The 17,076-nt window shown below is 33.1% G+C and overlaps 1 protein-coding gene across 3 annotated transcripts in view; it reads right to left on the bottom strand.

Annotated features, from left to right (window-relative positions):
• Nucleotides 1–7,781: 7,781 nt before the first annotated feature.
• pns (DENN domain containing pinstripe) overlaps nt 7,782–17,076 on the bottom strand; it is a 50,016-nt gene continuing 40,721 nt past the window's right edge. For 2 of the 3 annotated variants that reach the window (XM_089631758.1, XM_089631759.1), the window contains 4 exons: nt 15,970–16,196; nt 11,814–11,996; nt 10,704–10,932; nt 7,782–9,904 (listed from right to left, as the gene is read on the bottom strand). In XM_089631758.1, coding sequence (XP_089487884.1) covers nt 9,715–9,904; nt 10,704–10,932; nt 11,814–11,996; nt 15,970–16,196 — 829 coding nt within the window. In that variant the 3' untranslated portion in view covers nt 7,782–9,714. Of the gene's footprint in view, nt 9,905–10,703; nt 10,933–11,813; nt 11,997–15,969; nt 16,197–17,076 lie in introns of those variants that run through there. The other variant, XM_089631761.1, reaches the window with a different exon arrangement.

The raw sequence follows: 17,076 nt of genomic DNA, 5'->3' as shown, positions 1-17,076 counted from the left end.
GTTTCGTGAAAATACCCCGCAGAAATTCCACTGAATTCCATTACCCCTTCCCTTCCCAAACGCTATTCATGAGTGTACGGTGTATTGCGATGCATGTTCGGCTGTTTCCGCACTACTCCGTATGAGATCGGAATAGTTCTAAAACTAGGAAACTGCGCTGATACCTAAGCTCGGTGCTCACAATTTCAATCTCCTTAAACATATTCAATGGCGCGAAGAATTAGACACGTGAGCGCCCGTGGATGTGATTATGTAATTATAAACAAACTAGATTTCCGTCTTCCTATTATTCAAACCTCATCTCGCCCATCTCGGTCGATAATCAAATAATTTAGCCGGTTTTAACGCAAAGGCTACACACCACACACCCCAGCATTAATTAAATATCTTTACTAATGTTCTACTTCAATATACTTACTTCATTGTTTTTATAACTCTTTCCCAGTGAAATTATATACATAAGTACATACTTTCGAGATAAAAATCGAACCGTTTTTTTTGAATTGTAATAACTCCTACCTATATTATTCTATGACATTGTCGTGTCTGTATCTATAATATCGTGAACAAGGCATACCAAAATACATTGGTGTAAAAAATAGTATGATCTAAAAAGCTGGTTTTTCAGGTTGTTTATTTATAATAATATTAATTTCATAAATGATGACGCCTACAATACATTATGACACGGTTTAAAAAAATATATAATAGTATCAAGCAATGGATATAAGCTTCAATCATACTTACGTCTTATAATAATTAACTGTGGAAATCTTAATTTCTGTTCTGGCCGAAAACAAAGGCATACTTATAAGAATTTTCTTCTCTGGCAGTTATTAGGGTCTGCAATCCTAAACATTTGTTTGGTAAACACTGAACAGATAAAACTGATATTGCCACTTAAATGAGACCTCTCGACTCCTAGGCCCCAGACAAGCAAATGAAAAATGTTATCAATTTCACCAGCAGTAAGGAATTACTGACCTTACTTTAGGCATACAACACGCCCACCATATACTTCCATTGGTTTATCTCTTATGCATAACATAAAGCGAGAGCGGATAAATTCTTGGAATATGAATTAAATTGAAAAATAAAAACACAGGAAATATAATTTTATTAAACAAATGAACTTAACACATTTGGCAAGACATTCAAAATGTTTCAAAATCTTATAATTAACATGGATTCACAATAAATCTAAGTAGAAAATGGTAACTTATCAGTAGGTTATGGATTATGAAAGTAAAATGTAACCGAAAGGTGTCAATTTTTTATCTTTCAATGAGATTTAACAAAATGATAATTGATTAATAATATCTTTAATTTAATGTCTATTTTAGGAGGTAGTAAATTAACATCTTTCCATTTAAATAATAATCATAATAAACGCAGCCTAATATTTTAACAATAAGGAACTCCAGTGAGAAATATTATAGCTTAAAAAATATATATTCATACGCTGATTCTGAATATATTATTATAACTAGAATTTATAAACCCTCATTTAAAAACAAATAAACACATCATCACATTAAAACACACCGTCTGGTTGGTACGACTGAGTATGCTGATTCACCACAACAAGTATATGTGAGTATTATGGTCTAAAATATTCACATCAGGGTTGCCAATTTATTCCCCAAGTTGCGGGGAAAGTCTAAGATTTTTCGAAAAATGGGTTTTTGCAGGGAGAACCTTTTTGAGGGGATTCTAAACATTCTTGATTGTCAAACCACATTGAAAAATAATATTTACAATAATTGTGAGAATATACTTTATTTCGTTTTCTTTCACAGCAAAAAAAAATACTATTTTAAAAGCCTAAACGAAAGAGAAAATCCGAAATTGACTAGATAAAAATGCAAATTTCAATTAGAATTTTATTTCGTATTGGAAATATCGGAACTTGCGGGGATTTTGTGGGAAATTTTAACCTCTTCATATCTTGTGGGTGAACAATATGCATACCCTGGTCCACATTCATATTTGAACCGATAAAATAGTATTGCAGGTTTTTATAAACCAGTAAATTGTTTATCAGATGCGATCATGGATATATTTTTGCACTATGTTTCAATACAATAGCATTGGTGACGAGATGCTAACATTTTTCAATGTTAAATGTGGGTAATCTTAATAGTAAAAAAAAACATTTTGACTCCCACACAAAATACAGCGCCGGTCGGAAAAAAATGGTAGGCTTTTTGAGACTGGTGACTGTTGAAATCACTGGCCCACAGATTTGATGCGTTTGCGGAAGATACGAAAAATTAAAACTATGATAATTATTTTAACTAAACTAACTATAACAATTAAAAATATATGCTGTTATTTAAGTTAGAAGGTCATTATTGATAAAAATGGACTGGAGTTCCTTATTGAGATGACTTTTGGTCATTGGTTTGATTGTTGGTAGGGTGCAAGGTTAGTAGAAAATATATACTTAACAAGGTTCGCTCATCGAGGGGTAGAGTGGTGATTGGTTAGAAAGTTGAGACATAGCTTGGAGTTTATTTTCTAGCAGGAGATTTGAATTTACTTCAATACGATGAACGCATTTGCAAATGATTTATTTATAAAAATTATGTTCATAATATTGTACTAATTATTACATTAAAACTAATGTTTGGAATAAAAGGAAAAATCCCAGGAATATTTGCAATGTTACTTCTACATTGATGATGTAGAATCAAGGTTATTATCCTCCTCAAAATGAAAGTGTCATTTGGCAAACTATCATGAAAGGGAAATGACAGGGAAAACGTTGAGAATAATTTTATTCTGAGATACTAGATACTCCCAGTATTGCATTGGTGAAAGGCATGAAAGACCACAATTCGGAATTACGAATTCGTTGCTTGAAATGGCTTTAGCTGTATTTGGTGACCCTATGTGAATAGCCAGGTACTTCCCCATTTTCTTCCCCTTCCCATACCAAAATAGTGCAAACTCTTTTCATCAATGATATATGAAATAATACATTTACAATACAACATAATTATACTGCAATAAGCCAAATTTTAACATGGATAAAAATATATTTTTTTGACACAGGAGGAAATTCTTTCCCTCAGGGCCTATGTCACCTTTGGGGATGCTGTGTCGAGAGTCTTTTAGAGAAGATGAGGTTGTGAACATGGGTTTTGAAGAGATTTTCCAGTCGAACTTTTACACTCAAGAACGAGAAGTAGAAACGACCCGTTCTCATGAGATAAATAATGTCAACCAAGCATAAATGTTGGGTGAGAGTCTGGCGTGTTTCCCGCACTGGTGCCGAACCAGAGCTGGCTACCAAATTCAACAGTTGGTTAAAAGTATGTAGTTGTTACTGTTAAAAACAACATTTTATTGTCTTTAATTCGACTCGTTTATACAAACATAAGTGTGAGGAAATTAACTTAGATTTACCAAAAAATAATATTATATACCTAGCGACAAGTAAAGGAGATCGTTCCTTTCGGACTTCAACTAGACTTCCAGCTACGACACGAGCTTGCAAGCGGCCCGATGTGTTTTTTAGACAAGTACCTATATAAGCGAACCTTGTTTTATATATATATTTTCTATGAACCTTGGCTTAGGTGTAAATAAATTATAACATGTCAGTCATGGGATTTTGAAATGGAGCGAGTACCTACCTACTTAATATAAATTTTAAAAAATGACTAAGAACATTGCATGAAATCCTCCAAAAAAAGTCCTGTGCACACCCTACTCAGGGCGCACAAAGGAATATAAGGGAATAATAGGGTAATGAATAATGTTTTATTTGTTGACATCCTGGAATGATTTTGATACAATGCAACCTACACATTTCCAATTTTTCTATAAATAAAACACGGTATCCTGTGGAACCCATCTCTCGTGTAAAAGCTGAATTGTGTACATAAACTTTACTGGAACCACTATATATTATATTCTATCATCAGTATTGCTAGTAGCAGCCAAAAAACTAACCAATATTGTAGGACTTTAGTGTTGCCAGAACATAATAATTAATTTGGGTAGGTACTTTAGTGGAAGGTAATCTGGAAACCTAAGCATGGCTTTTAAATGTATTGGTGAAGAGTTTTAAATAGATTATCCTTAGGGGAAGTTGAGGTATAATGTTATATCCCAAATTTAATATTATAACCCAACAATTATGTAATATTATTCAGTGACAAGAGATGGGTATGAAAAGAATAAATACCTCAGCACAGGCTTGTCCTAGTAAGGTTAATTGTAACGCAAAAAAGATACAATGTAAAGAAACAATACTAACAAACTATCCTATTGAGTCGGTCAAAGCTGCGCTTTGGTAATATGACTTAGTCCCTTCTTCCACAGGTATTCGGTACACGATAAATCAAGTATCTTGTGGACTAACGCGATACACCTGCCCGGAGGTTTGTAAACAGGCACACGTTGATGACATTTTGTAAACCCGTTGGCGGCGCTAGTTTTCTGCGACCAGCCGGGCGAGGTTTTTCCTACATGTCGTCGATACTTTTCACTTGTGTCAGACATTTTGCAAAAAACAGAACAAAACAGTCAACAAAGACTAAAAAGATGAAAAAAATTACAGCTACAGCAACTGTTTGGTATAAGTGAGGTTTTGAAAGCATTCTAGTTTTGACATTCGTTGGTGGCGACGCAGGTCTCGTGATTTCAGTAGCGACGTGTACAGAATGTGCGCAACAAGTTGTTTGCAATGTATTCTTGTGGAAGAAGGGCCTTATACCTACATTGCAAAATCCATAATAATATTTATGTTGTTTCCCTTTTTCTTGTCCCGGATATACCGTACACCAATAGCTACGGGAAAGAAAATGAAAATGAAGAGAGAATACTAATTTTTACATGTTTTAGACTCATTATGAGCAGAAATACTACAACCCAAATGACCTTTTCAACTGTGAACGGATTGATCCTGCGGGACGAATGCCATTCTATATTTAATTCAATCTCTTCAATTTATATGGCAAGTGTTTAACTTATAAAATACAGTTTCTACATTAATCTACCACCACAACAACTATGTATAGTACACAATTATGAATTTAATTTTTGGCACAATACTTGGATTATGATACCAGTTTTAAAATACACCCCAAAATTTTCGACCTAGTTGCGCCATCTCTTGGGCTGGCTAGTAGCCAATTTTAAATAAATTTTTTTTGGTTTGATTGAGGATTGAACCTTCCTTTCCAGGAACTGAAGTGAACACCACTAACGCCAAATCCTAATTGGATAGTACCGACATTTATTTCGAATATTAACTGCCGTAAATTTTAAAACATAAAAGTCATCTAATTTCAGAAAATGTGTGTGTTCATGAGTACCACTAAAAGTTGATATAATGCATTGTTATCAACAATGAGTCTATTCTATGCTGAATTTAAGCTTGATCGGAAGTCAGGAAGCGGGTCAATTTCCACTTCCAAGATTCCATTCATTTATTCATTCAATCAAGAAAACCAAATCGAAATTCAAATAGATGTATTTAAAAACCATTTTATCATATCCCAAGTATAGTTGTTAATAATATTAAATAACCTAATTATTTCTATGTTTCTCATATTGTGATATTTACAAGATGAACTACAAAAATATTGATGGGAATCAATACCATCACATAAAATAACGCCAGCGTTTCTTTAACAACGCTTAAGGTATACATAGACAAATGCTTTTTCGATTATAAAAACTATAATAAAACGTAAAATGTAGTAACAGAATAATATCAAGTGTTATCAGGGATTCCTATAGTATAATATGGCTTTTTTTAAAGTTGAATTTCTTCATTTTGGAGAAGAAAAAGATATTAACCTCTCAGCTTAGCCATCATATTATGATCAGAAAAAAATGCTCTCCGAGGAGTATAGCCGTAATTTTACATTTCTGTTATTATAATAATGTTCTGGAAGTTCATATATAATGGTTTACGAATTCCTCTAATGACTATAATTTTTATTTCATCTAATTCATTGAAATACTTACAAATGTATGTACAGTATAGTCTCGGTAATCTGGACCACCGGTTTTGGTAAAACAAGTGTACATGTAATTTTAAGAAAACTTACGCACTGACTCCAGCAAAACAAATACTATTTACAATCAGCATCCTCCCACATATGTGGCACCATGCTGATTGAAGTGGGGAGTCAAAAATCAACTGGTGAACGAAGATGGGAAAATGAACAAATATGAAGATGAGGAAATCAACAAAAATGAAGATGAAGAAATCAACAAAAATGAAGATGAAGAAATCAACAAAAATGAAGATGAAGAAATCAACAAAAATGAAGATGAAGAAATCAACAAAAATGAAGATGACGAAATCATGATGTATCACCAACACAACTACCCACAGTCCGCTTTGGAACAGGAATTTAAAAGGTCATTATTAAAAAAAATTAAAACCAAAAATATAACTTCCTAGAAAATAAACTGCGGTCGTTGAAATTTAGAAATATTACGATGACAGTAGTTTGCTTTGCAAAAAAAAAAGAAACACATTCCTGTATTAAAATCATGTGATATTGATGATTTATGTGCTAAGCCACGCCAGAGATTAACTTATATGTCCCAGACAAGTATACTCGTGGAAGGTACCATACCCTTTTTTATGCTCCAAAAGCGAGGACTTCTGCCTATCAGAACGCCCCAGTCAACAGAGCGACTGAACTGCTCAACGAGTCTGCATTGACCATCGACATTTTTAACGTAACCTACAGGCAGTTTAACAATTATCTTTTGACGTATGTCACAAAGTAGTGAAACTGACCTTTTTATGTGTTTTGCTATACTTTTTGTCTAATTTGTAATCTTCTCCATAATGTATTGGTGAATAACCGTTTTACGGAGAACATGAAAAATAAATAAATAAATAAATAAATTCCAACCAAGCCGAGCTTAAAATCAACTGATACACCGGGCGTTAGTGGAGAGGAATGTACAAAGTTAGCGAGGGAACATAACATTAAATAAAGGTAAATCCTCAATTGTTGGGAAAATGTCGCTGTTTCTTAGATTTCATTAATCCAAATATTCGGTAAACGGAACTGTCTGTTGCTCACTATTTAATTGTTCAGATTATTGAAACTACACTGTACGTATTAATTTACATACTTTTTTTTATTTTGAGAAAACATATTGTATTTAAAAATGTTCAATTTTTATACGTACTTCAAAAAAGAACTCACTTCTGGGATACAGTTGTTAGAAAAAAGTCTTTCTCCGAGAGGTTAAATGTTACCGAAAGAAAACATTTCTAAGTGGTAAATTATCCTATATCTAAATCTCATAATAAGGTTATCCATTCAGGTCAGTATGTAATAACATTCACTGGGTGTGCCTTTGACACCTTTGCGGCAAGCAGAATTGCATTAACAGTTGGTTTGTCACAAAACATGGGCAAAAGCTGGCCATTAAAATAATAATTTTTGCATTTTAATGACAATACTAATAATACGTAAATATTTCATTTTCAACTATTTTGCGATGTTGATTTTTAGAGTTGAAATTGAAAGCCACTCTGTTTTTATCAATATTTAGCATTATAAAGTTCTGAAAGGACAATAAGAAAAAAATCTATAAGAAATGTTAACAATAAAAAATATCACAAAAATTACAATATTGCAAGGGTGGCTAGTTAATTTAGCAAAGTAATGCCACAAAATAAGAATTTATAAGTAAATAATTTTAAAATATTTAAAAAAAAAATATTACAGAATTTATTAAACTAGGGATTATTTTAAAAAAATAATCACAAAAACAACAAAATCAATGGGCAATTTTCGATGCAATATCAGATGTTTTTATACATGATCTAAATGAAAGGTGTTTAAAAAAATAACATTTTCAGTGCTTCTGTGACAATATTTCAGTTACCTAAAATTATTCCATTCTGTAAAAGAATGACAAGAAATTTAATTGTATAATAATATGTAAAAAGGTGACATCTTCAACAGTTTTAATTGATTTTTAGAATAAATTGGTGAAAAAATGAAATGGAGTTTATCAGCGATACAATTCAATGTAACAATTGCTGGTGGATAACTTGTGGAAAAATACTAGAGAATGATGCATTTATTTTCATAGTGAAACATTGTAGCATCTATTATGCAACAACCCTTAATGCTAAATAGAACAGCAGAACCATCAATATTAACAATTCACAACAATGTTTGAGTATTAATTCCTACAACTTAAATTACAATAGTAAAAATATGGTTCCCTCTTGACTCACACGGTCACTCGGCCAATCAACGAGTATTATGTCAGATATAAAAATAAAGATTATATAAATAGGTCTTGTATTAACTGAGTATCAAGTTGTTCATATTATAATTTATATGACAAAGCGAACAATGCAATCATTTTCAAGCATACAAAATGAAATCTCTCAAAAAGAAATGTTTTATAAGATATGCATGTGCCCTATCAATAGACAACCAATATTTAATAGGGCACTGTCAAATTTAATTAAATAAAAACATTCACATGATTGGGTATAGAATTCATTAATAATCAAAAAATAAAAAAGTTTTCAAACATGAGAACTTTTAGGCAAGGTCAGTCAAGGCCAAGTCAGAAAATATTTATAATATTTTAATTTTTTACATCTATAAAGGACTCGGGGAAATATAAGATGAATCAAATATGATTCTCTTTAAAAATAAATGAAAAATGGTCTCTTAGCTTGCCATTATTATCTTTAACTTTATTGAGCTGACCTATTTTAAAATCAATTGAATTAAAATTATTATGCATGCTACGCTCAGGTTTGAAAATTAGGTTGACTTTAAACAGTGCGATGAATTACTTGGCAGTAATAAGTAATACACTACATGTTAACATAGCGACAATGTTTGTTATTCATTAAATTTAGTTGGTTAATGAATACAACCAAAGCTATGAGAATATTTAGTGTATTGAGAATTACTTGAAAGTAATACGCAACACACTACGTATTTGCATGCAATAACATAGAGGCTATGTTTGTTAATCATTCAATTTAGGTGGTTCATGACGGTACAACCAATGCTACGAGAAGATGTTAATGCTTCTCAAATTCTTTACATATGTAACTTAATGACAATTTGAGTTCCCATCCGTTAGACGGGGTCTTGTAATCATTGTTTACGAGTGGACGGCACCCATACGGGTATTGGCAGTCCCAACATCTCATGGTGGGGCATTTGGTTTAGGTCATTCACTTTACAAATACCATAGAAAATAAATAAGCATTTCATTTATGCCAGTCGTTGTAAAACTACAATAATTCATAATGTTTATCTTTGGTTTATAATAATTGGTAAAATCAGTTTGACCAATAGCTTTGTCATCACAATACATCTTTGGTTCTTGCATGTGAAAGGGTTATGAAAAATGCAATTTAGGTTAATGTGAGGTTTCATTTTGTGGTGTACTTAGTTTTATGTGAAGACATGTACAATTTACAAGTGTAATTTTAATTTTTCTATTTTTAAGAATACCCCAGAACAGAAAACCATAGACAATAAATACATTAACACAAACTTCAAAGAGAGTAAGGAGTATCTTGCTAAAGCTTTAACTATTGAGAGTTGTAATTACAACTAATTATGAATGTGAATAGAAGAAATACATTCCAGAAACTTGTTGACAGCTTGATATAAAGAAATAATTTATACACTATAAAAATAAAATAAACATTTGTGCTGCAGGTGGGTGTACATAAAAAAATTATGTGTAAGATAAAATACCCTGCGTTATCGAGTTTTCAAGGACTATGTTGAACTCATCCAGCGGTTCCAAGATCTGCCTAAGAAATGTGAGCAGTCCTCTCTTGCGAAGGAAGCTGAGCTCTTCATACATTTCCGTTGTGACTCGCGTCATCGACATCGGAACCAGCATTCTATGCAACCAGTGCTCTCTGCAAAAACAATTATAATTATAAAACACAAGCAAACATGTGCGATGAAAACTCTCATTTGTAATGATAAAAATGGCCAAACAACTGCAGTCAAGTCTCGCAGTCCCCGTGTAGGTGAAATATGTATATGTAATTACAGAAAATATAAAATAATGCTTTGTGATGTTACCTCCTATGTGATCTGGGAGGTATTGCCTCAAGCCCGGTGACCGGATAACTCATCAAAATGCCAATTCAACACACCTTTAAAGTGATAAAAGTCATGAAAAGTGACGAAACAAAAAATAGATTAAATAGGATACGTAGGTCAGGTTTATATGTCAGTTTTTTTCATCTCTTTTAATGACTTTATATCACTTTTTAAAGGTATGTTGTATTGTAATTGTGTTGAGTTATCATGGAACCAACATGGACCAATCCCATACATTTACCCAGAATGCAGGCAGAGTGTTAAATAAACCTGCAGGCAAAAGAGTGGGGAGACTTAAACTTAGCCTGCTTCCTTATGGGTCTCAGAGAAATAAACATAGGCCGGGTGCATTAAAAAAGAGTGATGCCGAGAACGCTCCATTATATACATTTCTATTGGCACCCTTACACGTACAGCCGAGTTACATATTTCCATTGCATCTTGCTAGACACGGGCGATTGATTTAATACCGTGGGGTACTGAAACGGAGTGAAACAGAAGGACACCGGAAGAAGTGGAGGCATTTCTTGAAGGCAGCCAAGCCTTTCCACGGGTTGTTGTGCCGATAATGTATGTGTATGTATGAATAGTTAATTCGGTTGAAATTACCGTAAACTGAGGCAGATGAATAGCTGAAATTTGCCATCTTTTCCCAAAGTTCGTCCGGCATTGTTAATTTCATCCATCAGGTGGCAATAGCAACGCCATATGGTGGTGTGTTCCTGCGAACGGGCAGAGTGTGATGGGGAATGGTAACTGTAAACCCCGCTGGAACTATCGCTGGCCGAATCCACACACTCCTCTGACAGGTTTTGCTCAAACACTTCTTTTACTTTGACTAAAAGATAAATATTACATAAAAATTTGCTATAAACAGTGAAATCATATAAATTTATTAATTTGAAAAAAAAAATTAAAACTAAAACTCAAAAGAAAGAAATTTTTCAAACATGCAATATGATACTATGAGTGTTTAAATTAGTTGGTTATACCCAAAAGAGTAATGTTAGTTAATTAACTAGATATACGTTTACTTGAAACTAAATTAAATTGTTATTAGTTTTGATTTATTGAATTAAGAAAAAATAACTAAAAAAGATAGAAATTTTCTAGAGCATGCAATAAGACAAAAGTAAATAAATTTGTTAGTTATAATTTGTAAGTTGATATAATATAATATAGTTAATTAATGTAGGTTTTCATTTTCATGCAACTATGATAATTTGTTATTAGATGCAAGCTGATTTCAATACAACATTTGCAGGAAGTCTAAGAAGTCAATCACGTCTAAGGAAGGCAAGCGTGATTAAATCAATGTAGAAAATAAATTGTGCACGCATTGAAAATAGAGAAAAAAATTATAGCCAGGAAAGGGAATTGTGGCACTCCAGAATTTTTTTTTATACTAATTCATAACTAATAATAATAATGATTGGATTATTTGTATAGCGTCGTTTTCGTGAGAAAATCACCTCAAGGGCGCTTAACAACTTAATTTATACATTTAATCTTTTCCTATCACTATAGCTTTTTACTACATACTCGACTCAAAAGAAAAAAATTATAATGTGTAAAAGAGTAAAATTATAAAATAAAAACATGTCCTGATAATAAATTCATAATATGTAATAATTAAATTAAAATTTTCAGTAGGTTTTAAAACATAAAAGAAATTATATTTTTTGAATAATAATATATTATTTTGAATTTTGAAATTACCAAAGTAATCCCAGATGAATAGATTTCTTCCGAAGAGACGACTCGACTTAAACCCGCATAGGAAAGCTTGTTCCAAACATTTTACAAGACCATTTTCCCCACAAAGCAAAATACTTAAAGAACTAACGTCTTTCTCCCTCTTAGATCGATAGTGCCATTTTACAATGGCATTTACACAGTCACCTGAAAAATAAAAATACATCATTTATTCTACACAAACATACGCAGGGACTCTTCCAAACTTGGCAAGAACGTAAATGTCAAATTTAAGAACATTGTCATCAAATGGCCAATGAGCGCCATTTTATTTTTTATATTTGAATGGTCCCCATTAAACTCTGATTCTAGGCTCATTTCAGCTTTTGAACAAATTGTGATCAGCTTAAAATCATAACATGAAAATTGTGCTTTTCTGCCAATCACAATGTGTTCAAAAGCAGAAACAGGCTTAGTATTGGCATTTAACGGAGACCATTTAAAGGTTAAAAAAAACAATGATTGGTGCTCTGAAGACAATGTTACATTTGAATATCAGTGAAACAACTGGCTCTTAGCTTTAAAGCTTCGATCTCTCAACACACCTGACTGTGTGTGCTAAACGGCTCACAGCGCCAATCTGTAGGCACAAACTTTCAAGTATCACATAAAAGACAATGCACATGAAACAAGGAAAGTCCATTCAAATTAATATTTTGTCTAACATTATTCTTTACCTATAAGTTTTATTAAGCTCAAAGTGTTACAGGGGCCGAAAGGGTTATGTGGAACCAACACCTATGCAGTTAGTTTACCTTTAACTGCGGATAACGTCCATAGACATGAGCCGGCACCGTGCTACCATTGCGGATCCTGTGTATTCCCAATTTAGTAGATTTAAAAAAAAAAATTATTTAGATAAAAAAATCAGTGGGTTGGTGTTGATTTAATTATTTTAAAGCATTCTTGACAGTTATATCATAAAAAATATATTTGTACTTCTTATAATACGATGGTAAGACTTTATAACAATTTGATTAAATACAACTTGTTAACTGTAAAATAAAATCCGCACAGGGAATAAGATCGCATGCTGCATATTGAGCAGTAAGAGTTACATAATTTAGATAAAAATTGTAGGTTATTGACAATGATTAGTTTCCAATCACCATTAGAGATGACAATTAACAGAGTTATTACCATAGATAACATTACCAGTAGGTAAAAGTAATAAAATAAACTCTCACAATATAGCCCTGGTATGTGTATCTCATTGAACAGCTTAAGGTTAATTGATCCCAGCCAGGTTTTCGAGCCAGGTGATGCAGGTTCAATTCTCAGCAAGCCCTTTAGTAAAATTAGTTGAAATAATTCAAACATTGTCAGGCTTTAAATCAGATTATCCAACTATTTTAGAAACACAAGTCAGAGAAGTCAATGAAATGGGGAAGGGAAAGGGGAAGAGTTGTGTTGGGAAGTATCTGGCATTTTAAATCTGGTTACTGAAAATACCTAAAGCCACTTCCAAGCCATGGTGAGCATTGAGAATATATATTTTTAAATAAAACGTACAGACTTTTCACTAAGTAAAACTTGTTCCAAAAGAGATGTATGTCGGTCCCCACTGTAAGTATCGAACTCGGCCAGTCCAACTTGTTCCAAAAGAGATGTATGTCAGTTACCCACTGTAAGTATCGAACTCGGCCAGTCCAACTTGTTCCAAAAGAGATGTATGTCGGTTATCCACTGTAAGTATCGAACTCGGCCAGTCCAACTTGTTCCAAAAGAGATGTATGTCGGTTATCCACTGTAAGTATCGAACTCGGCCAGTCTAACTTGTTCCAAAAGAGATGTATGTCGGGTACCTACTGTGAGTATCGAACACGGCCAGTCCAACTTGTTCCAAAAGAGATGTATGTCGGTTACCCACTGTAAGTATCGAACTCGGCCAGTCCAACTTGTTCCAAAAGAGATGTATGTCGGTTATCCACTGTGAGTATCGAACTCGGCCAGTCTAACTTGTTCCAAAAGAGATGTATGTCGGTTATCCACTGTAAGTATCGAATTCGGCCAGTCCAACTTGTTCCAAAAGAGATGTATATCGGGTACCCACTGTGAGTATCGAACACGGCCAGTCCAACTTGTTCCAAAAGAGATGTATGTCGGTTATCCACTGTAAGTATCGAATTCGGCCAGTCTAACTTGTTCTAAAAGAGATGTATGTCGGGTACCCACTGTGAGTATCGAACACGGCCAGTCCAACTTGTTCCAAAAGAGATGTATGTCGGTTACCCACTGTAAGTATCGAACTCGGCCAGTCCAACTTGTTCCAAAAGAGATGAATGTCAGTTACCCACTGTAAGTATCGAACTCGGCCAGTCCAACTACTACCGTCCTACCTACCCCACACTTTTATATTTGTGTATTACAAGGTTTTTTTATCCAGTTAAGAATTTTTCCTCATAAAACTTATTAATGTAAAAATTTAAGATTTTTTCCTCACAAAACTTATTAATGTAACATAAATTTAAGAATTTTTCCTCATAAAACTTATTAATGTAACATAAATTCAGTCAATTAAATACAACCATCAGATGGTGATAGTAATAAGGCTAATCAGCCGCAGTACTAGTTAGTTAGAAACATGAAGGGTATTGTTATAAGCCCTAGCTAGTTAGAGGATTACGAAAGAATCCATAAAATCAAAAAAAATACATACTTTATTATTTCCTATATAATACAGATATTCTCTTATGTACTCATCATGTATCACTTTTATGTTAAAGCCTTATATGTATTTATGTATTACATTTATGTACTGTTATTACTTAATATATTTATAATACAGATATTCACTTATGTACTCATCATGTATCACTTTTATGCAAAAAAAAACCTAATATTTGTGTATTACATCTACATACTATTATTATTTACTATATAATACAGATATTCTACTATGTACTCATCATGTATCACTTTTATGTAAAAGCCGTTTTAGGCAGATAACAAAGTATCGAATTCCGTAAGTCTAAACATTTACACCCGCACTGGGTAAGAGCATTGGACCATCCCATACATACTGAGAATTTTTACTTCAATTTACAGTAACACCCACATAAGAAGTTACATTTTTTCGGTCCCTTGAAGACTGAAATTGAAAAATGTTGTGATTTTTCCCACATAAGAAGTTTTTTCCAGTACCTTGGAAAAACTTATAAGAACAATATTTCTTTTATTTTACAAGCAATAATTATTCGCCTGAAACACTCATCCACATTGAAAAATCTCCTGATAAAAGATACATGACGCCAACGGGACAATAATTGTTACCCTTTGTGCTATGCATAAAAAATCTTGTCTTAAAACATTAGTTTACCAAAAAAATAATAATTAATATTTCTTTTATTGTATTGTATTTCTTTTTAATCGAACTTGGCCAGCTATTATAAATCCACAATCTCTGGGCCTTGAGCCAAAGATCTTAGTGGTCTGCTGCAAACTGTCAATATCTAATTTAGGACTAATTTCATCAAATAACTATAATATAGTCATTTGATAAATTATATTATTATCTTTCAAAATGCAATACTGCAAATGCAACAATTTTTTTCCAAAATTGATATTTTAATTACATTTGATTTGTTATCATTTTCTGTTCATTCACAGAATACTAAATATGTATTTATTATAATTTAATATTAAAAGAAAAAAAAATTAGTTGCAAGATGATGTTGTTCATTCTGCATTTGAAATATGATATCGACAAAATGACGTTTAATAAATAGGTCCCAATGGTCGAGTAGTTAAGATGCCTGTCCCGCTAAGACAAGAGATCTTGGGTTCGATTCCTAGCTGGGACCGTTATCTTTTTATTTTTCTGTGTCTTGTACTGTTTCATGTTTTAGATTTATTAGTATTATCTTCTTCTTCAATGATATTTAATAAAATGTTCATTTTTTTGGACAACATGACACGCGCTGCCTCCTTTTATTACCTTTATTATTATAAAGGATATTACTTACCACGGCAGAATAACGCACATGTATCTTGGTTTTTTCTCTCCTGAAAATTTTACGACACATTTGTAGGATTGCATGCCTAATGACAATATGGAAGCAAAACATCTCCTTTCCTAGTTGGGTTATAAAATTTTTAACACTATGCATAGTTGACTTACCAATCATATGCTGGACAGTGGAAGGGGAAAGGTGCGTGGTATGGGGCCCAGCGGGGCTGGAGGGTGCTGCTGCTCCACTGGAGGACGGCCCCACCCCCCTCTCGGGGGCGGAGCTAGCCGTGACTCCCCCGCTTCGTCCACTGCGCTCCCCGATGGCCTGCGCCACCAGCAGACGCTCCGTTGAGCCATCATCAACTCCTCGGCCTAGCCAACGATTGCAGGGAAATCTAAAAAAAATAACAAAATTGTTGATACCAATACAGTAAAAGGTTGTTAGGCACAAGTGTAGTAATTTAACTCTTAAAGCTAATTTGTTCGGTTTTGGGAATGAACAGCTATAACCCATAGAGTTAATTTGTTCGCTTTTGGGAACAACTCATATGATCTCACAGAAATCATTGTATTCCCTTACCATAAGGTGAGAAATATGAAAACACCACGCTTTATATTCAAATTTAGAAGTTAGCTACAGCAGAATTAAAATATGCACCTTTATGAAACTTTTGAGACTTAGGACGGGTTGTTTCGGAGAATCTGAACAATTCAACAAATTTCAACATTCATTTTCAAGTTCTGTGAAAGATTTTTTCAAGTTCTGTTTTTATTTCAGTTTTGTCAAGCAACTAGCCTACAATGATATAAAAACAGAACTTGAATAAGTCTTTCACAGAACCCGAAAATGAACGTTGAAATTTGATGAATTCTCCGAAACAACCCGTCCTTAGTGAACTTTTTATTAATTACTAGTGGCCTCCGCAATGTTTCGCTGTTGCTAATGTCTTTCTCGGGCGTCTCCGACTTCTTCTATCATTCACTACTAAATACCACAATGTTGCTGTTAAATAAAACTACATTACATCGACTCCGTATCTCATTCCGGTGCAGAGATATTGCGTTAAATATATTCGGCTAATTATGTATTTTTTCGTTATCAGTAATTTTAGTAAAAAAAAATGCAAAGTGAATCATTCACAATTTTAACGGTGACCGGATAACTCATCAAAATGATAATTCAACACACCTATAAAAAGTTATGAAAAATTGATGAAACAAAATCTAGGTTACATATGTAAGTATTTAACCTAATTTTTGTTTCATCACTTTTAA

The sequence above is a fragment of the Hesperophylax consimilis genome, chromosome 5 (genome assembly GCF_061612785.1).
Source record: "Hesperophylax consimilis isolate HC1 chromosome 5, BYU_Hcon_1.0, whole genome shotgun sequence".
NCBI lineage: Eukaryota > Metazoa > Arthropoda > Insecta > Trichoptera > Limnephilidae > Hesperophylax > Hesperophylax consimilis.
This window is presented reverse-complemented; position numbering and strand designations above follow the sequence as displayed.